General features: G+C 37.3%; 1 protein-coding gene across 1 annotated transcript in view; it reads left to right on the top strand.

Moving 5' to 3' along the window:
* PAPSS1 (3'-phosphoadenosine 5'-phosphosulfate synthase 1) overlaps positions 1 to 27221 on the top strand; it is a 36488-nt gene that overhangs the window by 7386 nt on the left and 1881 nt on the right. The window contains exons 3-11 of the mRNA XM_005418167.2: positions 179 to 414; positions 1788 to 1926; positions 4010 to 4128; positions 8758 to 8871; positions 10796 to 10907; positions 13823 to 14028; positions 16068 to 16203; positions 17557 to 17825; positions 19615 to 19844. Of these exons, the coding sequence (XP_005418224.2) occupies positions 179 to 414; positions 1788 to 1926; positions 4010 to 4128; positions 8758 to 8871; positions 10796 to 10907; positions 13823 to 14028; positions 16068 to 16203; positions 17557 to 17825; positions 19615 to 19844 (1561 nt within the window). The remainder of the gene's footprint in view (positions 1 to 178; positions 415 to 1787; positions 1927 to 4009; positions 4129 to 8757; positions 8872 to 10795; positions 10908 to 13822; positions 14029 to 16067; positions 16204 to 17556; positions 17826 to 19614; positions 19845 to 27221) is intronic.

The following is a 27221-nucleotide window of genomic DNA, read 5'->3' on the forward strand; positions in this document are numbered from 1 at the left end:
TACTCTCTCTTTGCCTATTGTCTGTGTAAAACCACTTGGTTTACATTCCAAGTAAGTTTATCCAGAAGGCATTACTGCTGATGCCTGTCACTTTGGGATTTTCATAATACGCATGTACTACAACTTGCCTTAATTTGTTCCTATGCTTATATATTTATATTATTATTGATTATTTTAGGTCTGTCTGGTGCTGGGAAGACTACAGTGAGCATGGCACTGGAGGAGTATTTAGTGTGCCATGGTATTCCATGCTACACTTTGGATGGTGACAATATCCGCCAAGGCCTTAATAAGAACCTGGGTTTCACACCAGAAGATAGAGAGGAAAATGTGCGTCGTATTGCTGAAGTTGCTAAATTGTTTGCAGATGCTGGTTTGGTGTGCATTACTAGTTTCATCTCTCCTTATGCTCAGGTAAGTGTGAAAAACATCTAGATGGAGCGTAGGGAAAATGCAAAATATCATTCAGAATCCTAGTTAAAGAAATCCGTTTCTGAGTGTAGCCAGAATCAAATACTTATTTGTTTGGTTTTTTTTTAGTGATGTTTTTGCTTTATGGAGGTGATTACTCAAAACAGAAATACTAATTTAAAATATAAAATGCTGACATCAGTTCTTTAACTGGAACTATCCTTCAGTCCATTAGATAGAATTATTACTCTAATAATACAAACAAGCTCAAATGATGTTCCAAGAAAGACTCTTAAAATTGCAGTATCTTGTTTGATTCATGCAGTTTCCAGTACTTTATAAATATGAGGACTAGGTGTACACTTAACCTGAAGGCTTAAGTAAATTGCTTTTAAAAGCAATTTTTCTTTTAGTGAATGAATGGTGAGAACTTTATTTTACCAAGTGACTTTAGGGAAAAGTGTTTTAATTGTCTGTAGGTTCTTTTTACTTTATTTCATGTTGTGTATACAATATGACATTATATAATATTTAAAATTAATGTAAATTCATTTTCACGTTGTTGTGTGAAGACTGTTTTCACCTGTGCATAAGAACCTGGAGGGGAGAGACAAAAACGATGTGTGAACACCCAAGTATCTTGAAGAATGACCCAGGGACTTTAAGCTTAGGTGTTTCGCAGCATGAGAATGTGTTATTTCTTTGATTAGGGTGGTGCAAACACTTCTTCTGATAATAATTTGGGGAACTCAAACCCTACAGTATGACAGAAGTCTCTAGATATGAGAAAAATAACTAATAAGCAATATTTAGTAAGAGAAGATTTTAGTGGATTTTGGAAGATGTTTTTTGTTCTCTCAACGAAAGTCACCAATATTGTTCCAATGCTTGGCCAGCCATAAAAATAATATGATAAATAATGCAAATAATACAATATTTTGACTACACAAGTCTTGTCAGATTAAGGACTGTAGGGAAGACTGGTGCTTGGGAGAGAAAGGTGGTTATATCAAGAGCAGCAGATAGCACCTCCTCCCTGCTGTACTCAACTAGGCAGATGTTATTCCTCAGACATATATGTATGGATATAGAAAACCCTGCATTCTATTGGCTGGGTTTGGTTGTGGGTTTTTCTTATAAATCAAGTTTAATGTAAAATATCTTACATCTTCCTGTCAGCTTTTACTATGTGATGTACAGTAGCCAACGTGATGTACCTTGCAGGGCATCAGATAATCAAATCACATTTCTCTTTTCAAACTTTGAAAGCTTGTTTACATTGGGCTGTCATCTTCTTTAAAATGTATTTCAAAGGCAAAAACCAGTAAAAATATATGGGGGCAACCTTTTAGGATTTTTCTTCTGTTTTCTCGCAGGATCGTAATAACGCCAGACGAATTCATGAAGGGGCAAGTTTGCCTTTTTTTGAAGTATTTGTGGATGCTCCATTGCATGTCTGTGAGCAGAGAGATGTTAAAGGACTCTATAAGAAAGCCAGGGCTGGAGAAATTAAAGGTGAACCTAGATGTAATCACATCTTTTCTACATAAGTGTAATTATTGGTGTAATTAGTGAAACATAGGTGTAATTTGACTCCATGTAAGTGGATGTGCTCAAGTCTGAGTGTATCACCCTTAAAAAGAGCATGGATTCAGGACAGGACTGAGAAGAAAATAGAAATTGACTTCTAACACATAAAACTGAGTGGTTAAGTGTGTAAGACAGTAAAAGGGTGGAAGTGGCTAACCACAGATAGAAAAAGCCTTGGGCACATTAAAGGTTGCAATAGAAATCACATAATGATTGAGGATTAGTCTGTCTCCTTTGTGTGTCCATTTACCAGTTAAAAGGAGCCTAATTCTTTCTAAAGTCTTTAAAGAACTGCATTCATAAAACCTGCTAGTTTCTTCTAAAAAGTAAAACATGGCCACTGTCTACCTGTAAAGACCATTAAGAACAGTTCTGAAGATAGTAACTTTTAAATCTGTGTTCTATTCTAGTGCCCATGAGTATTATTTCCTATTCCCAGCCTCAGGTCAAGATTTAAGTATAACCTGCAATAAAAAAAGCTTAGCTATGCAATCATTCATTGCAACTATTGTTTCAAGTGCTGCTTTGCTCTGTTGTGTTACAGTTTCACAAGCTGATAATAGATAGCTGTGTATTTAGTAGCGAAGCAGGATTTTCTAAAGTAAACTTCTGGGGGTGGAGTTTGCAGATGCTGTATGAATTCACTTTAATTAGAAGTGATACAAAATTCAAGAAATCGAAGACATTCTGTGTGAGTGGTTGCTTGATACTTCTAGTACTACAAAATATTTCGTGCAAGCACCAGGAATAAATAAAGTTGAACAAAGATTTGTTCAAACTCAAAGCAAGATGGCTTGAACTGATATGATACAAAGATACAGTTCTGTACAGATTCCTTATTTGTGCCTATTTTGTGAGCATCCTTAGTATTTTGTTAATTTTACAAGCCACATAATGGAACTGTGTTCCTGAAGAAGTGGTAGTGAAGTAAACAGTGCCTGAGTAAGATACAAGTGGGTGTAGCAGTGACTTTATCTTATGACCTATCTGATATATGAAGGATGAAAATTAAACAAACTTGCTAATTCATAAGGAAAGTGAGCAACTGTTACCATGTTTTCCTCTGGAAATGGTAATGAGACATTTTCTTTGTCTCATGTTCCCACTCCTCCAGTAATCAGATCCTTCTAAAGTATACAGGTTTTGGAAAAGGTTTCTTTATCACATGAGGTACTGCAGTAATTGATATTTTTCTTAGAGGAGGAACCAAACTACTAATTTTGAGGGTATTTAAATCCAAAGGGAAAAACTGGAGTTCTGATGTTTGTGTTTGCATTTGTGGAGGATGCAGCTATTGAGTTGCTGAAGCCCAGCTGATATTCCTGATGCAGCTCTGACTTGTATGCTGATACTCTTTTGCCTTTGGGCTTGATTTTTCCTTGTTTATGCATGGGTGGTAGATTCTCCACAATTTCAAAGTAGGTTGCAAGATAAGTAGGCCAGAACAAGTGTCGCTGGTAGCTTGCACAGTCTGTGACAGCTATTATAATAAACACAGTCATCATTCTTACATTAGCAGCTATCTTGAGATGAGTATATTAGCTCAACTAATGTAAAAGGTGTTGAAATTCCTTACTTCAGAGTACTGCTTGGTGGTATGAGGGTGAATTTACATATATACTGGATGTTCATAATATTTTTTCATCCTTTATTTATTTTTTTAAGAGTAACAATCAGCTGATAGCATGACAAGCTCTGAGTTGATGTGTACAATTCTTCTGCCAATGCTCTTATTTTTTATTCACAGTAAAAATCAAATAGCTTCACCAACAAATAAGTGCTTTGTATGTACTGCAGAATGCTGATGTTTGATGCTGTCAGATACTATGATTAGCAAAGAAGATAAAGAAAAAAACTGCTGATTTCCCTAAGAATTCCTGTATTAAGGAAGCTAAAACTCCATGTTCCTGCCTGTTGTGTTCATTTATATATAGAAAACTGTCTGTGAACAGTGTGGAAGTGAAGCCATCTTTTGGAAGAAGTCACCTAATATTTTTATGTTCTGTAGGTTTTACTGGCATTGACTCTGAGTATGAAAAACCAGAAGCCCCAGAGCTTGTGCTGAAAACTGATTCCTGTGATGTGAATGATTGTATACAACAAGTTGTGGAACTTCTTCAAGAGAGGGTGAGCAGAAATGGAGACATATCTTAGAAAAGTTTTTCCCAAGTATTTGTACGTGCCATCTGAATGTAAGTGCTGGGAAAAACAAAAACAGTTTTTGAGACATAAAGGCTTATGCATCTTTCAATTTAAACTTTTAAACTTGTCCTATTGTGTGTTTCCTTTTTAAATATAAACAATGCGCAGCATTGATCTCCAAGTGAAATAAGATTTGGACAAGTGGAAAATTAATTTGTATCAATAACTGGAAGGAAAAGGAGGCTGTCTCAGTTGTTACAGAACCAGCAGTGAATGCTGACTTAAAAATGCTAGCAACCAATTTTAAAGAGTCTGAATTTTTACATTGTCTCTATAGTGTACAAATTAATATATACTACAGATGTGAAGAGACAGGAGTGCACTTACAGAGTGATTTAATAGGGGCTACTGTGCTTGTGTCTGCTTTCCCTTTTTTCCACCGTTTTTCTTGTACTAGTAAAAGTAGTCCTGCAATTGTGTAATGACCAGCTCAGAAAACTGATCTTCTTGACATGGCTGAGTTGAGTTTATGGTTCATAGCTTCTGAAAAGGTAGATCTCTTGTTCATGCCTGCAATCTACACCATCCCTTTTGAAGTCTCCAGGCCTTCTCCTGTTGCCTGATAAGTAGATTTGGCTCATTACCCAACCTAAAAAAACTCACCCCCAACAAATGCCACATGGAAAACAAAACAAACAGACAAAAAACCCCCAAACCCAACACTAAAATTGCCCCCAGAATTTGCTAATCCTCATGTAGAAGAAATGTGTTTCCTTACATTCTTATCTGTAGTCAGTGGGCAGTGGATGAGATTCCAGACAACTATTTCTTTTTAATTAAGATACTCTTGCAGATAATAACTCATTTTTTTAATGGGAGTTGGATGTTCTGGAAATTTTGGGTATAGACAGTAGTTTGAGTAAATAAAGCTCTATAAAGTGTTGAAGTTGATACAAGCAAAAGACCTCATCATGCAGCCAGTATGAGTTAATTTTAACCCTCTGTGTAAGTACAGCTCTGGAGAGATTGTACTGAAATTTTCAAGAAAATTCCTCAAGGATGACTGCTTGCTCAGGGTTGCTCAGGAGATAAGACAGGGCAGAAGACCATAAGAGAATTTTTGCCCAAATCCCCATGTGAATATTTTTTTGGAAGAAAATAGGAGAGCTGTATAGGAGTCCTGCCTATGAGAGGTGGCAGTTCCTAAGTGGAGGGGCCCTGTGCCTCCTGCTCAGAACAATTCATAGTTATAGAAACCTATGTCACACGTGCCAAGATAATGATTCCTGAAGGCTTGCATTGGTACACAGTGCTGACTGCTGGCTCCTAGCCCAGTCAGCTTTGTTTAAGGCACATCTAGCACTTTTTTCCTCTTCTTTGAAGGTAACAGTCTAATGAATGGCAAGATACCTTAGTGGTTGCTTAGTTCTCCGGGAGACAGTGAAGTCAAGGCAAGGCTAAACAGGCACGTCTTGGTTTTAGACCATATTAATGCAGTGCATTATTGACAGTATGATTTCTGTAGATTTCCTGTAGTTTGAATAAAAAGGCTGGAGAAGGACTTTTTATAAGGGCATTTAGGGAGAGGGCAAGGCTTTAAACTGCTAGAAAGTAGTTTAGATATCAGGAAGAAATTAATTACTGTGAGCCTGCTGAGACACTGGAACAGGTTGTCCAGAGACCCTGCAGATGCCCCATCCCTGGAGGTGTTGAAGGCCAGGTTTGATGGGGCTTTGAGCAACTTGGTCTAGTAGAAGGTGTCCCTGCCCATGGCAGGGAGATTGGAACTAGATGATCCTTAAGGTCTCTGCCAACCCCAACCATTCTATGCCTCTATGATTCTAGGAAATAAATTGTTCAGCATTATAAAAACGTTTTTCAGCATTATGGAAACATGTACCTGTGCTGCAGAGAACGCTACCTGCATGCTCTACTGTAAATAACAAGGGCATAGCCAGGAGGTCCAGAGAAGCAATTTTGAAATTTTATATGGCACTTGTAAGACCTTGTGTGGATACCTTGTCCAGGTTTGTGCCCTTCTCCTTCACCCGGAAGAAAACAGACATTGATGTGCTTCTGTGAGCTGAGCAGAAAGTCACCAAGATGTTCAGAGGCTGGAGTATGTCACTGCACAAGGAGAGGCTGAGAGGAAGTGGATTTGTTCAGCCTGGAGAAGGCTAAAGGAGTCCTTGCTGCAGTTTCTATCATCCAAGTCAGAGAGTATAGGGAAGACTGATGAAGACATGTTTTAGAAGTGTAGAAGGATAGGATGAGGGGCAGCACACATGAGATAAAATATTAAAATTAGACATAAGGGAGAAAACCTTTTGCTATAAAGATGGTTAATTATTAGAACAAGTTGCTTTGAGTGTTTGGGGATGCTCTGTCTTAACATCTCTGTCTTAGAGATGTTAAATGCTTGGTTGGCCAAGGTCCTGAGCAGCCTGCTGTAGTGGGACCAGTTTTGAGCAGGAGACGACTAGATGATTTCTGGAGGCAATCAGCATCAGCAAAGAACCCACCACCCCAGTGTGAGGAGGCACATTTCCATAATGCATCTAGTTTATTTTTTTATTATTTTGTCATTTTTTATATGAATGCCTTGTGAAATAACAAATATTGTGGAATATTCTTTAACTTGTCCTTTGGTAGAATTAAGCTTTCAGTGAAACTGATGCCTCAGAATGGTCACTAGATGGCTTGCTAGCCTAACGTTTTCGTAATTCCTAAAATTCATGCAGTTTAAAGATGCATGGATTCCTTTTGTTGCTGGTTTTCTTGTTTTGTTGATGTTTTTGTAATCTAAGTTGAGGTTTTAAGTACCACTTTCATGTGTGCAAGGGAGTCTAGGTTTAGTAAGCCTACAAGTTCTCCAAATGTCAGACTCAGTTGCTAGAACTGTCTTCAAGTTTAGATTTGTATAATGAAATAGATTGTTGACAGAAACTGCATTGTGAAACCTTTGTTTTGCCCGTTAGTGGGACACTAAAACCAGGATAATATTTGAAGAGATCTTTTTAATAGGCGCATTTATTTTAAGCTATTGATGGTTTGTAAAATTAGGACATCCTAGCCTGGTAATGAGCCAGGGTCCCGAGGGAAATCTGTGAAGCAGCTTAATGTGCACTGCATCATTACAGTGTTGCTTGCAGGAGGCAATACCTTCGTTTGATTCTGGGGTTGTTGTTGTGACAGGAGTCTGCTGCAGCTCTCCTGGGCTGTCATGCTGCTGCTCAGGCAGAGAAAACAAAAGGCTGATTTTGTCTAACTTAAAATGTATTAAAATCTGCTTCCAAAATGATGTGTGATATATAATGGACCAAGCTTTTCCTTACAAAACACCATTTCTAAGTGCTAGTTTAATTTGTCTTCTTTTGATGCATCTTTGAGCGTATGAATTATGCAACAGGCAGTGAGACTCATCACGTCTTGTTACTTCCTTAGTCATTTTATTTCTCACTTGTCAGCCTACTCTACTGCCTTTGTTTTACTTTCCATGGAGGTAGTGCCTAGGGTCTGATAAATGCATTAAAATTCCTGAGTTAACTTTTTGTTTTCTGCAAGCATACCTATTTATTCTACCCTGCATATACTGGAAAAGTCAAGATAATTTAATTATTGCTTGTTGCTCTAAGGGTGAGCTTTTTTTCTCCAAAAGTAAAGCATTATTTTACAAAGGTTTCTCAAACACTGAAAAATATATTTTAAAAAGAATAGTCAGCCTCTTTTCACTGATTTTTTGCTACTGAACATCAGTGGAACTTTTGACTGGGTTTTGACATATTACACCATCCTTTGCTAGAGGAGACTCTTAACAGTTTTATCATTATGACCTTCTCTCTTCTTTTAATTATGGTTTTATCTTTGTGTTGATCTCTTCCAACAAATTTAAAGTCTTAAGCATTGTGGAGTGAGAATATCTTGTTTAATACACATGGAAGAGCACTGAATTTTTTTTCAAATAAAAATATGTTGTTTATAGAGCTAGATTTTGGTTCATTGCATATATATGCACAGATGACATCACATTTAAATATTCTAAAAGTTAGTATATAGATGAAAAAGAGTTAGTATATAGATGAAATATGGCATTAGCTGTAGGAAATACTTTTAGTGTGTACTTCTGTATTAATTTTCAGTGGAGAAGGAGCTTTGTGTGTTCTGCCTTCATGTTGCCATTTCTAATGTGTCTTGTGTAGTGAATAACTTAAAATCATAAATGCTTAGTCTCTAAATCTTTTCTTACTTCTTCAGCATGTGTAAAAGCATTGAGTCTGCCTTTCTACTGTAGATAATGTAGGCATTAAGAAGTCATAAAAACTTCATTCAATTCAATAGTTAAATATTTACTAGATAAATGTTCTATGGGTTACTTAAGGTTTGGACAAAAACCTCTTGTCAGAATGTTTCACTTTAGCCAGTCTGCTGGCTTGAGTAACTAGCAATATATCATAATCTTGGAACAGTACTGGCTTTTAGATGAGTAAAAATTGCATAATTAATAAATTCTTGCTGCTGTCTAGTGCAACATTAGAGTTTTACTTCTTGATGTGTGTTCAGTGCCCAAGAGGCATTCTGAGCAAATATTAAGTTCTGTTTATTCCTTCTATACAGGACATTGTACCAGTGGATGCCTCTTATGAGGTGAAAGAGCTTTATGTGCCAGAAAACAAGCTACAGTTGGCCAAAACTGATGCTGAGTCTCTGTTAACCCTGGAAATAAATAAGGTATTGTGTGTTCAGCTGTCTCATTGCTGCAGTTGAAGAACAGTCTGATCTGTTGTTTAGTGTAAGTAGATGCAGCAGAAATACCTGCACTGGTTACAGAATACACCTTGATAGGCTTTTTCCCTCTTTCCTTGAGTGAAAGCAACAGCATCTGTGGTTTCTTTGTTTACTTACCAGAGATAATAGATCTTCATACTTTCATGAATAATGTCTGGTATAGTGTTACTTAGTTTATCCCCACCCTGGAGCAAAAATCTGCAGTGATTTCCTCCCACACTCCCTCCAGATCCATGGATGAAACCATGCCTGGAATGTCTTGTATGAGAAATTCTTTCTAGAAGGATTGCTTCCTTTTTTTTTTAGTTTACTTACATAAACCATTTTGTTGTGAATTGTAATTGCCTAGAAATATAGGGGAAATCAATTACTACTTCTTGATTCGTCCTGTTGGTAGCCTTCAGCTGAACAGCATTAACTTTTAATATGCATACCAAACTCAAACAATTGCAAAGACCAGATCCAGTTTATTGCTTTTTTTTGCTGATTAGAACATACTTGTGCTGTGTTTCTAGTTTCCAGCAGAGAGAATATAGAAAAGCATGGAACAACTTGATCAGTCCTATTCTTATTTAGTTAAATACATTATTTTTCAACTCAGATCAATTAAATGAAGCTGCTTCTGGCTGTGTTTTTGTTCTACCTCATTTATTTTTCTGAATAACTAAGCCTAAACACAGATACAGTGCATGAGTTTTTTCACTGGCTTTTTGATGGTATTACTAGAAGTTAAAGCTAAGCATTTGATCTAGGAGCTGACTAAGCTCAGAGTTCAGCATGTATTGTGAGTAGACTTTGAAGGGTTGGGGTGAGATACTAAGCATTGAACTAAGTAATATTAAAATTTGCTTGGACTTCTACTAGTAATGGATATTGATACTTCCTTTCACCACATTTTACTAATTTTTTTCACATACATCTGTTTAAAACTATTAATTGCTTTGTTGAGGAATAAATACTTAAGGTCACCATTATTAAACTTCAGTAGGGTCCCGTTCTAAATTGCTCCCTATCTAGAAAAACGAATAATTTCTCCCTCCACCCCCAACCACTGGCTTGTTAAACATTGATCAAGTATCTGATGTAAGTTTGGGAATAAACTATGTTTTGTACTTGCCTCAGTGTAATTAAACAGTGTAATAAAATTCGTCATGCCCTTTGCAAAAGAGACTAGCACAAGCAAAGCCTGTCCTTGTCAAAAACTTGACCAAGTCTTAGTAATGCACATGCAGAAATAATGGAGACCACACACTAAGTCATACTGTGACTGAGTAATAAGGAAGGAAATTCTGTGTAAACTGATATCTCATACTAAAATAAGTACTAGTCCAGAGAGAATTTTAGTTCTGGATTGTCTCACTAGTTTATGAAAAAGAATTATTTCACATTTGTTTAAAGATTAGACCTCTTAATATTTACCTTCATAATTCTGATTTTTTTTTTTGGTAATCGTATGTATTGTTATTACTTTTTTTTTTCTTTTTAACATCTTTGTTATTTTGCTTTGTTAGATAAGGCAAGTGGGATTCTTTAATTTTGCTAAGATGAACTTTATCAAGATTTACAAATAAAATTTGTTGTGTGTTGTGTGTTTGTTGGTTTGGCTTTTTTAACACATGGAAATTTGATCCAGTGTAGGGACTGGAAAATAGCCAAAAATATGAATAGTGAGGAACAAGTTGTTTTTTCCTTACTTGTAGAAACTTTGAATTATTTGTGATTAAAAATGGTAACACTGAGAACTCTTCCATTTGTACTGTCCTGCATTTTAGAATTAAAGCATGATCTCTTATGATTAATGCCTGATGCCAGTAATTAAGCAGCAACTTTTATCTGCTCTAAGTCTATCTCTTTATTTCTTTACAAGGTGGATATGCAGTGGGTACAAGTGCTAGCAGAAGGTTGGGCAACGCCCCTGAATGGCTTTATGAGAGAGAGAGAATACCTCCAGTGCCTTCACTTTGACTGTCTCCTTGATGGTAGGGTAAAACACACCATTTGTAAAACTGAGCAAACTAATCATACTTCCAAAATATTTTTGATGCTTTGCTTTTTAGTGGTGGTGTGGTAACACATTATCAGGCTTGTCAACAACTTCAGATCTGGGATAAGGGAGTAGAATATTATAATAACCAGTTTTAAATGTGATGGTTTTATTCTTTTTATACCTACCATCATATTAGAATTTGAATATTTTGTCTTTTTGCCTTTACAGTTTTTTTTCAAATATCTTCATTTCTGAAAAACATTTAATTCTAAAATGCATACTTCTAAATTGTTTTGAAGAAATTGATCTTTGAATTTGGAATTGCAATTTAATTGTTGTTTAGCTCTGTGACTAAAAGATTTGTTTCGTATTAGTAATGAAGGAAAGGACAACAAACTGACTTGAGTGCTGGAGCTGTTGCAAGTGTGAAATCAGAATCTGTGTATGAAGAATTGTCACATGTAATTGAATTACTGTGATTTAGTTATTTCCTGGGATGATTTAATTGAATAAATTTTTTTTTGCATTAGCAGATGGCTAAGAACTTTGTTAAGATAGTAAGTCATAACATCCTCAGATTTTGGAGTTTGATTGTGATCCTCTGTCATTTTTCATTTATTCCTCTTTGAAGGCTGTTTTACTCCAGCCTTTTTCCTTTATTCATGCTTCCTTTTGCATCACTCTTGTCTTGCTAGAGACCAAATAGCAGAACAAAAAGAAGTCACTTTTCTCTCAATGCTGTAATACAGATATCTGTCATCCTTCTTATATTTCGTAATTCCTTTTTGCCTAGGTGCTCTCCCATAGAGCATAATGCCATCCTGTTACTTGGCAGTATAATTTTGAGCTGCTAGTTTTGTTCTCATTTCATTTGCCTGCTGTACATCCATCCAGGTGAAGAGTCCTCTGCAGATGATATGCAATGCATTCAGGGGCTAAAATAGCTTGTAGGTCCTAGTCCTGTCCTGTAATTTTCTGTAAATCAGGATTTTTATAAGGCATTTAAGACCTTGTATGGGTGAGTGTTTCAGATATAACAATATAACAATTTTTTAAACTTCTTTTGCTGTTGATTTGAGTATTTTGTCTGTGCTACAAAAAATAGGAGCAATGAAAAATAGCAAGTTATTGATGGAAACAATTTTCAGTCCTAAGCTTGGATAAAATCATTATGTTCCTCTATATGTCCTGCTACTGATTTCCTTGTTTTAGAGATCTACTAGAGCACTTACATGTGTAAATCTTCTTAGAAAAATATGATTGCCCTAAAGCTGCTTTGCTATTTCAGCAATGGCAGCAGTTAAGTCAAAACAACATCCTCAAAGTTGCCTCCTTGCTTGTATGTTAGTTCTGGGTCTTACAGCAGCAGTCATTTTGCAGGGCTTTGATTCTGAAGAGAGGGAAATGGTTTATTACCTGCAATGCATCTCATCCTTTTGGCTTTAAAAGCAGTGTTCATACTGACTGACTTCTGACCTGTGGAGATCAGTGCAGGTGTGTTGATAGTCTCTCTTTAAGGATTAAGTTGTCTGGAAAAGTCTCATCCTGGCGCTGTACTCATCTGTGATTTAACAGACTTGCTTCACTGCCTTGCCTCAGTTTCTTATTTGTGCAGTTGCTGAAGAAAAATGTAGAAGATATTATGTATTTATTTGCTGGTCATGGACAAAATAATCAACAGGTTTGACATCTCTTCATACTTTGAAATATTTATTTACTTGTCTGCAAGGCAGTTTTTTTTTTAAATTATCCATTTTGGGGTGTCAAACCACTCTGTGACTCCTGCCAAATTCAATTTTATGACCTAGTTGCTTTGCAAATAACTCCGGGCACCAAGACTGAACTTAGGAGGAGATGCACAGCATGCATTATACATTTTGCATTATGAAATAAGGGGGATGTATTTTTCTCTTAAAATTTTCATACACCTTTATAATTTTTAATTTCCTAATAAAAAATATATTGCTTAAATAATAGCAAAATTAGCCTTATTTTAGAGTCTTGGCAAATTCCAAAACCTCCATTAACTTTAAAGGGTCCATGACTTCTCCTGGAGGCCACACAAAAGTTTAGAACCCCAGCCTTTGTAGAAGTCTTACAATATTTGCTTTGCTGGGTTTATCAAATCTTACTCTTGCAGAAAAGAAAAACAAGACTTCAGCATATGGCAGTGAAGTAGGTACTTAAAAAGAAGGACCACACAACCTTAAAATTCAGCTACATTGGCTTAGTTTTAGAAGTAAAGTAGCTGGTAAACTTTCAGCTGAACAAACTATGCACAATGTTTGCCTGACTCAGCGGTTTTTTTTCTGGAAGGTAAATGCTTGACTCTGAATACAGTTTTAAGTGTACAACAAAAGTCACCTTTTGAAATAGTTCAATTATGTGTGTTAACTACTTAGGTACATTTGTCTGCTCCTATTGCATTGTTTTTTTTCTGAGGGGCCAAAATTGTGTCTCCTGAGAATATGATTTCCTTTTTACTAATTATCCACTCCAGTAGCAATCTTGTCTGATATTTTAGATGATCTATTTTAAAATGTTATTTGTGTATTTCTACTTTCTATGTAGATTCTTAAGAAAGATATTAAGTTTCCTAAAAAATAGTATCCTCCCAGTTTAAATATTGTTGTGCAGCTCTAAGTACTTGCTGTGTATTGTGCTTGAGCTGTATTTTCAGTACTGTGTTCTCAAACCTCAGTGTTTGCTCAATTTTATAGCATGTGTATCTTATGGAAGCATGAGTTCATTCCAAAAGTTGTTTAATCCCTGTTAAATTAAGTGTTTCAACTACCTGTCATGTAATACAGTTACAGCCTTAAAAGGAAGATGTTAATTAGGTAGATTTTCATAACAACATTGATGACTGTTACTAAGGATAAAGGGCTTTTTTCCTTCCCTCTGCAGGGGGAGTTATTAATCTGTCAGTGCCTATAGTGCTAACAGCTACTCAAGAAGACAAAGAGAGGCTCGATGGGTGCACAGCAATTGCGCTGGTGTACGAAGGTCGCCGCGTTGCCATTCTCCGTAATCCCGAATTCTACGAGCACAGGAAAGAGGAACGCTGTGCTAGGCAGTGGGGAACCACATGCAAGGAACACCCTTACATCAAGGTGTGTGAAAATCTAGTCCTGTTCAATGTACTGTTGTGGAGCTGCAAATTCATTGAAGTGCATGTCTCTGATTGATGTACTTTGACAAAAAAACTACTTTGAAAATTAGTTAAAATATCTGAGCAGAAACAAAGGTAATTTTTTTCTGTGCAGCTGTTGAATAGTCTGTACTTAGTGTGAAAATCTAATGTCAATATGTACACATGAAATGAATTTAGAATGTACTGTAGAATCTGTGCTACAGAAGAGGGAACTTTGCCCTCCAGTGTGCCTAGGAAACACATCCCTCTGTGTCACCAGATGGATCATCAAAGCTCCTTAATCAGTGGATATATGCATTGTGAAGGATAGAAAACTTCTGCCTGCATGTGATGCACGTGAAACCTGCCTGCTTTAGATGTTTTTCAAACAGGCCCTGTTCCTGGAGAGTTCATCATTTAACTCTCTGGGGAGTAATTTCCTATCCATTGTGTTCGTTATGTTTTATTATCTTGGCCTTATGTGTATGTCACACTGAAATGTTCTAATTGTAACATACTCATCATGTATTGGCTTATGCAAGCTGATGTGAATGTTACATCTTAGCTCTGCAAAGCCAAAATATGTTTATTTCCCCATTTGTCTCTGAGGTATTTTTGTTTACAGGTATGACATAAAATTAGGTAAAGAGAAATCAAGCAAACCTCAAATTATGAGCTTGCTCTTGAAAAGGGAAAGGCTTTGAAAAGTTGTAAAAGTATCTGTATGACTAATAGAAGATTTTTAAAGTCCTTGATGTATTCTGTGATGCTGAAGATAAGATTATCCCTTTATTGAAAAATTAACATAGATCTAATAACTTATAAGAAAATCTCATGCAGACCAAATTTGAATGATTTATGTAGAAGATAAGGAACTATGTTCTTCTGCCTGTACTGGGGTGTATAGCAGTAACATGACAGCATGTTAATTTGGTGGCTGTTCTTAATCAGAAATATTTGAGTACCTGAGAGATTCTGTAGTGCAGAGTTTTCTCATCTTTGTATCATTATCACACCTTCTTTCCACCTTGGTAAGATGTCAAGATCTGGCATTTTCTTTAGGAAGGGAACGGTTACTGTGGGATCATTTAATTCCTGCAGGTCAAAGAAAAAATAAATTGAAAAATCACACCTAATTTTCACTCCTTGTCTTTTAGGTTTATTATGTAGTATCTTCTGTTATATCAAGATTTATTATCATTTCTAAATTGCATAAGGCTAAAAAAGTTATCAGAAATGTGTATGAAACTTGAAAGTTTGTGATTTCGTCTTCAAAAGAAAATGCATTCTTAGAAATTAAAAATTTCACAATAATGTCTGTGTCTTTGTAGAGTATGTTAAGCAGCTTGCCATAATTATTTTTTGATAAAGCATGAGGTGATATTTAAAGATATAAAAAGAAGTGAAGTGACTGTCCAACATCTGTTACTTGGGTAAACTGCTACCATGAAACTAGTCCAAAAACTGGTCTACTTCAAAGATTGTGATTTTATTTGTAGATTAAAGTGGGTGAATAGTTAATCAGAATTGTTTTGTCTGTTACTTTATTCTTGACGAGAATCTTGTGCACTACAGAGTGATACTGCAACGGCATTTGCTTCGACCAATAAAGTGTGTAACCTCATTGTATTGCTATATTGTAATTAAATTTTAAAATACGTACTGATAAAAATATATGCTAATATATGCTAAATAAATTGTAATAGACAAAGCTTTCCAGACACTATCTTTGTTTGTCATGCAGTGTTAGTTAAGAATATTGGCTTTTTGCATTTCTTTATTTCAATTTTGAAAGAAAGGCCTACTGAAGCTTTGTGCATCTCTCCTGTATCATGGGATAACATGTCTGGACTATGCTCCAGTGAATGTTTTTCATTTTTTTAACACTGATGCTTTACTTCCAACTGTCAAAATTAACCTGGAACACAGTCCTTGGTAAAGATGTGTCCCCATTGCAATGCTCTCGATACTCAGGAGAAGCTGATAACTAATCCTGACAGACTTTGTTTTTTTTCTTAGATGGTTATGGAGCAAGGGAACTGGCTTGTGGGTGGAGATCTACAGGTCCTTGATCGTATTTATTGGAATGATGGCCTTGATCAATACCGCCTCACTCCAGCTGAACTAAGGCAGAAATTCAAGGAAATGAATGCTGGTGAGTAAATTTTTTTTTTTCTTTCTTTCTTCCTGCAGAGACTTATCCAAATGTCTGCTGCCACCAGTGTAGCTGGCATTGTTTCAAGGATGAAAATTTTGAATGCTCTGGTAGGTGGCATTCTTTACTTTTAATAGAAATAATTTTTATGATCTGAGGAATTGCATTGCCTAAATACATAACAGAAGGTGGTAATGCCTGAAGTTCTGAACTTTATCTTTCCATGCACTGTAGACATGTTAGTGATGCAAGAAAAGATAATGTTAAAATGTGGTAAGTTGTGATTTAAAGATCAAGTTTGGCCAAAACTACAGAGGTATGGTTGAATGCTGAGCTTTCATGCTCTGCTATTTTTAACTCTGTTCCATGCTGCTTCTGGGGAGCAAGGCTTATGAAAGTAGTGCAGGTAGACTAGTGCCAAGTTTACTTTCAAGAAATAAAACAGTTTTTTTCACAAAAGTGGTTGTGTTAAGCAGATAAGTAAGAGGCTGAGGAATGTCATAAAGCAGAGAACAAACATGCTGCTTTCACTGTGCAGTGACAGGCAGCTGCGCTTGTAAATGTGAGGAGAGAAATTAACATTGAGAATGAAAAGCACAACTGGTCCTGAGCTCCTGTCGTTGTTCTGTGTGGTTGGTAGGTTCTGTGTAGGAGCTGTAGGTCTGCAATATCAGTCTTTTGGCTAACCCCTAAACAAACACATATTTGAAATCTGAAAAATCCCTGTTCTCTAGGTTTCATTGGTTCCATATTGGAAAACCTCTTGTTACAGTGGTTTTACTGTCTTGCGGGGCACTTTAGTTCATCTAAATTTGCAGGAGAGAGAAATCCTGTGGCAGGGTTTTTCATGGAAGGTTTTGTAATACTGTGGAATAGCAGTTAGCCTTGCTTTGTTCTTACTGTGCTTAAAATCTTCTAAACTAAGATGAAGGAAATTTAGTAAGGAACATTAAATCCCCTTTCATTAGTTTTGTTCCAAACAGCTCCATTTGTTCTTTTGATGATATATTTAGCCTTTAGGATAGGTAGCATAGTTTTATTTCTTATTAGAATACAATACCTTTATGCAAGTGAAAAATCCAAATAGAAGTTGGAGAAACTAGAGTAGTTCTGCAGAAAATTCAGGAGTTAACGAAGCTGATTTTTTGTATGGTTGTTTTTTATTAATTTTTCTTACTAAGTACAGTAATTTTGTAATAATTGATAATTCTTTAATGACCTGTGAGCACTGCTATTACACTTGTTTAGTAGAGCTCAGAGAAAAGCATATACTGAAGATTTTTCCGTGGCTGTACAACTCCTGATAAAATAACTTGCTTCTATATCTTTTGTCTTGTTTTTTTTGCTCCCCAGATGCTGTCTTTGCATTCCAGCTACGCAACCCGGTGCACAACGGGCATGCGCTTTTGATGCAGGATACTCACAAGCAGCTTCTGGAACGCGGCTACCGGCGCCCCGTGTTGCTCTTGCACCCCCTCGGGGGCTGGACAAAGGAGGATGATGTTCCTCTCATGTGGCGCATGAAGCAGCACGCTGCAGTACTGGAGGAGGGAATCCTGAATCCAGAAACAACAGTGGTAGCTATATTCCCTTCCCCCATGATGTATGCAGGACCAACTGAGGTAAATACATCAGGAGTTTAAAGCGAAACAAGCCCCTTTTCATAGTGCACTAAGATACTTTGTGTGATGTCTGATGTTTGTGTGTTGTGTTGTTTTAATGGAGGGAGAGAGGAGACTAATTTGGCTTGGGAAAGTAGATTATCAAGTCTCTGTCACCAACCAAAACATTATCTTCTGAAGAAACTTGTATATTGGAGGATTTTGCTGGAAATGGTGGGAGAAAATATTGTGTTTATAGGTTCCTATACAGTTACAAGGATATGATAATAATTTAATCCTTCCTCCTTTTTTTACAGTCTTTTCTAGAAGGAATTATAAGATCTGTTAACATACGAAGTGATTGTTCTAAATGTTAAAAATACTTAAATTTTATGATTGTTAAGCAGGAAGTTTATATGTTGGAGGGGCATTCACAAATTAAGAAAAAAGCAGTCTCTTTATTTTCTTTATTTTTTGGCAAACTTAATTCAGAGAGAATTGTTTCGAGGCTTTTGTATGAAATAATTCTTTGGCAACACTTTATTTAGGAGCCAGGTCTTGGGTTGGAGTCCCTAGAGGTTTGTGGGAGGCAGCAGAAAGAATAAATGTTCTTAGTTGAGGACAGTTCCTTGAGGGGATATTGATTTTCCATCTCATTCCTTTTTTTTTTTCCTTTTTTTTTCCCCTCCTTGCTGGCCTCCACCTTGATTTACAGAAGTTCAAGTTCTGACCAAGCTCTGAGGTTAACTCTGAGGTAGCTTTTTTCATATATAGGAGATCTTGCTAGTGAAGTTAAATTAGGCAGATGCCACTTATTTTCTGCTGGCCAGTTGACTGCTCGAACAGCTTTTAGTGCCTTTTGGTCCGGAGAAAAAAATGCAGTCCAGATTTAGCTGAGGCATGTGAGTGAGTTCATGTGGGGAATCTTCTGCTGTTCTCCGTAGACCTTTTGTGAGAATTAACAGAAATCCTTCACCTCATTCTTGTATGTGTGAGGAGGAACAAAATCCACATTCCTTATTCTGAACAGGATAAAATTTTTCTCCTTACTTATTTTTCTCCTCCTATGACCTATGAGGTCATTTCCAGTGACCTCAGAGTACCGCCTCACAGTAATGTTTGTTCAAATAATAAGAGAGATTCTTTCTTTAATAATTTTCCATAGGTTATTTAAAAGTCATTGGTACTAGATCTGTTTCTGTAGCACAAGTGCTTTACAGAAGAGCAAGCAGCTGGTAATATGGTTATCTATAGGGTGGATGTGTCCTTCCAGTCTTTAAAAATCCTAATGGACAAGTTTAATAAATATCAGTTTAGCATTTTTTGTATTTTTAACATTCATAAGTGCCTCGGAAGAAAAGAAACAGTTCTGTAAGGCAAAGCTGTATCAAAATGTAATAAATTCAGCTGCTTAGGAAAGTTAATCTATTGCAAGCATTCGTGTGCAGTGTGTACCTGGTTTATATATCCTTTGGGTTTTAATGTTCATGCAGACGAAGTGTTAGTTCTACCTTGAACAACATCCTTGCCACATGTACAAGTTGAAAATGCTGAACATGGGTGGTTTTTCATTCTGAATGGTGCTGAAGTAACTTTGAGTACCTACTGTGCAGATAAAAAGGCGACAGTATGTTTTAGCTGTAAGTTTGATGGTGATCAACTTAACTGGTTCTTTATTATCTTGTGGCTCCATAGTAAAAATCACATCTGATGAAGGAAAACATAGTAGTTACAGAGTGCATGCCCATTTTGAGAGCTGCAGTTTTGGAGCATTTTCTTCTGTTAATTGTTTTTCCTGTCTCTGTTGTAGGTTCAGTGGCACTGCCGATCCCGGATGGTTGCAGGAGCTAACTTCTACATTGTAGGGCGAGATCCAGCAGGGATGCCACACCCTGACACTGGGAAAGACCTGTATGAACCAACCCATGGTGCCAAAGTGCTCACAATGGCTCCTGGCCTCCGAGCACTGGAAATTGTACCCTTCAGGGTTGCAGCCTATAATAAAAAAAAGAAGTGCATGGATTATTATGACTCTGATCAGTAAGTTGTATTTTCATTTTAAGAACATTTTGAGCATTAGCAGCCTCTTACCCCTGCCCATATTAAAAAAAATTGTTTATAGTTAAATTTATATTGCTCAAATAGGGCAGTGTTGAAGATGTGATTTTATATCAATGTAGCTTTTAGACAAATGTAGCTTGATTTCAGCATGATTTGCTTCACAGTGCAGCTACCTGATCTAACTTTAGCTGCCACATGAAGGCTCCCCGGGTACTGGGGTTTCTCTGATTCTGGAACATAATGGCACAGATTGGTAAATCCAGAGAAAGATATTGTTATTTATTATAATGGTAAAATTAGCTTTCTGCTGCTTTGTCTTTCTAAATAAGCTTCTCAGGTGTCGGGTGTGCATCAGATAGGAGGGAAGAGACACAGTGAGAGTGTGCAGCGTGGAAAAGAAAGTGGACAAGATGGGGTGACAAATAGCTATTAGTAATAAAGCACAATGATGCCCTAAGAATATTCTGTGTCCCAGGGTTTTCAGCTGTTTTGTTGGTTTTTTATTTTTAATCCAGTTACAGAACAGTTCATTTAATCTTCTGTATGCATACTTCAATGATATTTTTCCCTTGTGTGGGATAGCAGCGTTCAAAACTTTGTGTATGTGTTGCTCTGGTGACAATGAATGATACTGGGAAGATGACTTGTCATTTTAATTTAACCCTCTTTATTCAGATTATTGACATGTACTTTTGTTTTACATCAAACTGCAGTTGAAGTTGGTACTGAAATGCAAACTTCTCTGGGCACCCTGTTCAGTGCCTCACCACCTTCACAGGAATGAGTTTCTTCCTAATATCTAATCTAAACCTACATTCTTTCAGTTTGAAGTCATTCCTCCTTCTACTATCACCACATGCCCTTGCAAAAAGTTCCTCTCCAGCTCTCTTGTAACTTTCTTTAGGAACATGAAGTTGCTATAAGGTCACCCTGGAGCCTTCTCTTCTACAGACTAAACAACTGCAACACCCAGCCTGTCTGCAGAGGAGAGGTGCCCCAGCTCTCTGATCAAATTTTTTGCCCTCCTCTGGACTCGCTCCATCAGATCCATGGACTTCCTATGCTGAGGTCCCTAGGGTCTGGATGCAGTACTCCAGGTGGGCTGTCACAAGAGTGGGGTAGAGGGGAAGAATCACCTTCCTGGACCTGCTGGTCATACTTCAATACAGAAAGATCAAAGTGAAGTAGTTTTATTGGTATATCAATTCTTACTAAATTAGAATAGTAGGGGAGTAGCAATGTGACAGGCCAAAATTCAGAATATTGATTGTCTGTTCATCAGTACTGTACCATTAGCAGGATAGATGTGATTTGAGTCAAGTAAAATTAGTAAAATTATACCTCTGTCATTAGCTGTAGCAAATGATTAAAGAGAACCCAAACAACTCTTTGAGATTTCTTTATGAAAAGCAGTGGGAACAGATTCTCCCTTCTGTCAGACTACATCATGTGCACCCTTTTATCCTTTCACTGTGTCTATGAAGCCTTGGTTTGGGGCACTTTTTTCCATGATTCTATAAGTGTCATGGAAAAAAGACCATGCTGCCACTAATGTGCAGTTCTGCCCTGGTGCTGTCAGGATGTAAGCCCATTTTTCCCGTCCCATTTGCCCTGGATGCTGTTTGTAGATGGGCTGGTGTGTGGCAGCAATCCTCTAGGTGGCAATGCTGACACGTGCAGGCTCCCATCACTGCTCCTGCCTGCCAGACGGAGCACTGTGGTAGGCTCCAGACAGAGTTAGAGCCTGGGCGGGTGCAGCTGGCTGCCTTTCAAGATAGTCTGTGTAATGCTGAAAATGTGGCAGACTCCTGGACCATGTGGTGTTTGACTCTGCAAGGAGGATGGCAGGGAAGAGAGGATTGCCTGGAAACATGAGATGATCAGTACTGGTGGAAGACCTTTGGATGTGAAATAATGATGTTTGTGGAAATGTTTCCTGAGCTCACTTGGTGAAAAACACATCATGAAAATGTGGGAAGGAGGGTTGTATGCATAGAAGCATTGCTGTGACTTGTATCAGAAAAGGATAATTTGGTTATCTCTTGCACCTTTCTCAGTTTTTTGAGGCTTGGACATTTGACAGCCAACTAGACAATTCCAGAATTTACATCACTAATGAACATGTGGAAGCTTATGGCAAAGGGGTTTCCCTTGGACTGAGCTAAAGCTGTGTCTTAGCTGCTGGGTGTAGTTATTCTTTCCCCATGTGGTCATCTCTTCTGTTCTTTCAGGCCTCCTGGACTCCTCTGTCTGGGAAGATGCTTGTGAGAAGCCATAGTAGACCCCATCTGCTGTCTTGAGTGTGTCTGTAATTTGGTAGAGTCACACCCACACCTGGCTTGGCAGCAAAGACATGCAGAGGTTTTTGCAGTTGGGCTCTTTGCTGCCGTTAGTGGAATACCTTTTGGCTTCTGAGGAAGTCCTAACACAAGGATGGTGGTAGATGAAACTTTGGCTCATGGTGAGAGGTTACCAAAAGCTTGGTCCAGCTGCCAGAGGGATGTCTGGAAAGCTGTGGCTGCAGAATTAGCAGTGGCAGAGTTGCTTTGCTCAGCTTTTAAGAGAAAGGTGTAACACTTGCTGACAGCATTCCTTGTATGCCTATGGGGATGGGTTCAGAGGCTGGGTCACCACTGGTCAGCTGCCTCCAGTGAGGTGCTGGGCAACTGTGTGAGACCTGGCTGTGCCTGAGCTGCTCATGACCTTGCTGGCAAGCCTGGGCAGCATGAAAAAGCCTACACTGGCCCTGCCTCCAAATTAGTGCCAAAGACCCTCTCTGCTCTGGTGTGCTGCCTGTGATTCCAAGAGGTTGTTGTGCTTGAAGTCTTCTGCTCCCAGAGGTGACCACACAAGCACAGTTTTGTGGAGTTGGTATAGAAGGTCAGTTTGTTTCTCACTTTGTTAGTACCCTCCAGAACATGTGCTGCCCTTGGAGTTTCAGTTGACCCAGTGGCTGCTTAGGACCAGTCTGGAGACTGCTGACTTGGTGTGTCAGGACCTCGTGTTGCTGGTTTAACAGTACTGAGCTGCTGTGTGGGAGCTGAAGTCACTAGGCCCCTGTCAGTAAGGAAAGGCGGAAATATCCTGATTGCATTCAGGATTACAGCATTGTCTGTGAGGAAAGGGAGTAAGGAAAGACTGACCTGGAAGCATTTATAACAGCTGTGCAGCAAGTGTAGTTGCAAAGTGATGCACAAAGTTTAACTTTTATAAATTGCTTAAATTATTTAAATAAAGTTACCCTTTAGAACATTAAGACATACAAACAACCAATGACTTGGAATTATATTAATGTTTTACCTCATGAAGCTAGCACAATTTTAAATTTGTTTCTTGCACATCTTAGAACTTGGTTTAGCACCTCATGAAACTGAACGCTTGAAACTTATTTTTTGAAAAACAATTTGTCTGAAACTTAGATCTAGGAGAGTGATTTGAGGAGTGCGTTTGAAGGGATGTATAGCAGCACAGGTAGAGCTAATTTCATTTTTTTTCCCCTTTGGTCAAAATGAGGATAATAAAAATGAAATTACCATTTTTGCTGTTGCTCAAGTCAGATAGAAAGCCTAATCTAAGTTTCTGTGTGGGAAGCTTGAGCGTTTCCACTTGCTTAGAATTCTGAATTAATGCATATAAAAGCTAGCAGGAATATTATTACAGTCCTTATCAAAGTTTTTGCACTTTTCGATTCCATAAAATTTTTGCTCTGTAATTGAATATATCTAAATGTGTTTTAGAAAAGCTTATAGGAAGAACTGTAGTTATAATGGAGTAATTAAATTGAATGTCTAACCTGTAAACAACTGGTAGAGTGAAGTGTAAAGAAAACAACCAAAGAACCAAGAAACCAACAAATAACACCACTACCTACCCCCGAAGAAAGCTTCCCAATGCTGAAATTCCTTCAGAAAGTCAGTTAGTGTGCTTCTTCAACCAAAAAGTCCTCACAAACAGTTACCACAGACAAGTGTAATTTGGGATTGGTGGCTTAATAATAGAAATTGGTTTTGTGAGTAGAGAGTTCCAATTCTTTATGGAAGATCAGTCCTATAAAATGCAGCCACAGACTGCTGCTGAGAAAAAACTCAATTAAGAAAGGAAATTAGTCTGGCAATTAAAAAAGCCACAACAGTGTCTGGAATTAAATTACTTTTTTTTTTCTTCTGAAAGAAAACCAAAGAGAACATTTTGGCTAAAAGAAACCCATAAGTAAGGTGACTGGAGCAGATTGTTCGTGCTATCTATAAAATGTAAATGAAGCATGGGTATCTGTGAAGAAGAGAGATTTTAACTTTATATCTTTTTTTCTGGGACCTTTAATATGGTTGCCAGTACTGCTTTAATCCTATAAAATCATACTTGTAGGGGAGCTGTTCCAACTAAGTACATACTGTTCTCAAATGTGTTTTTTAAAGTGATAGTAAGAGGCTGCAATAAGCACACTTGACTGTTCTCCTTAGTTTAGTTATGTGTAATATGGTTTTTCAATTACCATTAGTAGATAACGTAGGATATACTGAAACTCTGCGTCAGGCCAGGAGACTTAAACCCAGCCCGTCAGAAAGGAATTAGGAAAGGATTTACTTTGCATATATTGGTATTAATCACAATATTGTGTTCTAATTTCACGAAGAGTTTGTTCCTAGCTGACACTAGCTGGTTCATTCAGCATTATGGGACATTCATTCCCAAGGCACAGTCTAGACTTCCTGTAAGAGTTATGGTGTCATGACTTGGTGCTGCAAGAGCAAGTTTAAATTCAGAGAAAGTTCTTCTAGAAGGAATTTAAGGTTAGAATTAGACCCCAGATAAGGAGGCTGTGAATTGTCCCAGAAATTAGCCTGAAGTCTAGTAGCGGAGTAGAACATCGCAGTTGTTTTGAAGACAGACCAGGGTGAATAAGTCATGTTATTGTTTTATTTCCCTGTTGTTCTATTTGCCTAAAAAAAAAAAAGGCAAAACTGTGAATGAATGGTCTGTATTTTTATCATGAGTGTTGTATTTAAGAGTAATTCTTTAAGACCTTGAAAGCACCAGACATTGCCTTCCACAGAGAATGGGAATTCCTAGAAGATCATTTGCACATACCTGAGAGAAGGTCAGGGTTCCCAAGATTATGACTGATATTTAGTCATCTTTAGTCTTTCTCCCAGATGAAAAATCTACTATGTAATGTGGTCTATACTTAAATTAAATTTGTAGGGAATACTAAAGCAGAAGAAATGTTCTCTCCAGTTAATGTATTAAAGCACTGTATTGACACCTCAGAGATCCAGCAGAGGAGGCTCCCTGTAGGCCTGTGGCAGTCACTTCCTCCTTGCAAACTAATGATGTCCTTGTTTTGTCACAGGACCTGTAAGGTCTCTGTAATCCCTGTCCTCCATCAGTAAGAAGATTTCACAGTGTGTGTAGGTATGGTTTTTTCCACACTGTGAGTGAAGTAGAGTTCTAGGATGCCATGCCACAGAGCAAATATCAGTCCTCAATGTGAAATGTTCCAGGACTGTTTTTCTGTTGACAAATTTTTGTTGTGGTTCTATTTCTGCCTTCTTTTCCTCTTTCTTTTTGGAGAATGCTTTTAATTGCAGTGGCACAAAGTGTTGTATTAGTACCAGTCAAACTCAATTGCCAGTAAAAAGTCAAATCAATGTAATAAGTATTTAGTAACATCCAATGTGGCTAAAAAAATGCTGATTCCAGCAGCCACTGAGTAAAATTTTCAAAGGCACTTAAATGCCATACTCAGAAAAGGCTTGTGTTAAGTTTCATTGAGGGTCATTTCAAATCTGACAAGGATGGAAATTGAATGACTTTTTTTGGTAGCATCTTTAATGATGAAATGTTTCCTCCTCTCATGTTCCACTCAAATCCACCTTATATACAGTAACTCTTAATGTCCTCAAAATACACTCAGGACGACATTTCTTGGTGACTTCTTTTACTATCTCCTTCTACTAAAGCAAATTACTCATATGCTTTATTTCAAAATGCTTGTGGGTCACATCATGCCATAGTGGTCACAGTACTGATAAGGTTTTTCTCCTTAGCAAGAATCCCAGTTTCTGAAATTTTATTGAAATTTGTAAATGCAGTAATTTTTAAAAAAGGCAAAAAATACTGTCTTGTGTATATATTGCCACGGCTCCATGTGAGTTACTTCAGCAATTACTAATTTGAGTAATTTTTTTTAAAGAAAAACCCTTTCAAAATAGACCTTTAGGATAATGTGAGGGCATCATTAGTACATTTTTAATTTTTAATAGCATTTTGGAAACATTTCTAGAAATATTATGACATGATGAATGTACTGTGTTTCTGATATGAAGCTCACTCACTTTTTTCCTTTCATTTTTTATAATTTCTGTAGATCTCTTTAGCTTCATGTTTCTCTCTTCCTTGGTATCTCAGCTTCTTACCTGCTTTTTGTGCAACTAGGGATAAGAAGCAGCTAAAGGAGTTGTATGTGTTATTGAAGCAAACTTCTCTGACATATCTAAATGTAGTAGTTTGGTAGCATTATTTCACTTGCAGGGCATGGGACAAAGTTGAGTGCTTTTCTGAAAACTTAAGAAACAAGTGGAAATAAAGCGCCTTTTTTTAAAAAATGCTCCAACTTTAGTGTGGAGAAACCACATATGGAGTAACTTCATAGTACTTGCTTTACTCTGCTCTTCCTGATCATCTGAAGACTTGGTATTTTTTTGACAGATTTTTGACAGAATTAACCAGATTTATCACTTCCCCACATATATTTTATATAAATAGTTCTTTGCAAAGCACTCAAGTTACCTTCAGGCAGTGTTAGTGAACAGCAGACATCTCTCTGCTAAGGCATAAAATTTTCAGATGTTATAAATAGCAGTGCCAACTTTTTCTCCCATGGAGCTACACCAAGTTTAATTTTTCATTTTTATGTGATTTATATTTTGCAGGACTAAAGCACAGTTGGGTTTTTTTGTCTTGTGACACTTCAGAAACCCACAGTCCCAAATTTAGAGCAACAAGAAAAGAGCATGTATGACAGTGCTGGTGTGTAAATGTATACAGTCCAAATCAAAAAGTTATGGGGCTAGTGTTATTGTGAAAGGGAACTGTGGAATGCATTCTGCATCTTGCTAACTTCCATACCCTACTGAGCATAGACCAGCACTTAGAGCCAAGTTCTGCCCTCTGATGTGCACACTTGGCTCCTGTTTCTGTCTAAGGCATGTACATCTGAGATCAATACTTGGTTTTTATTTCAAACAGACAAGTAAAGAATGAGTAATGTATACATGTTGCAAATTGAGCAAATGGCATAAGTAAAATTGCATATTTAATTTAGAAATACATATTTTTTTCCTTTGGAACATTTGA

The sequence above is a fragment of the Geospiza fortis genome, unplaced genomic scaffold (genome assembly GCF_000277835.1).
Source record: "Geospiza fortis unplaced genomic scaffold, GeoFor_1.0 scaffold11, whole genome shotgun sequence".
NCBI classification, from domain to species: domain Eukaryota; kingdom Metazoa; phylum Chordata; class Aves; order Passeriformes; family Thraupidae; genus Geospiza; species Geospiza fortis.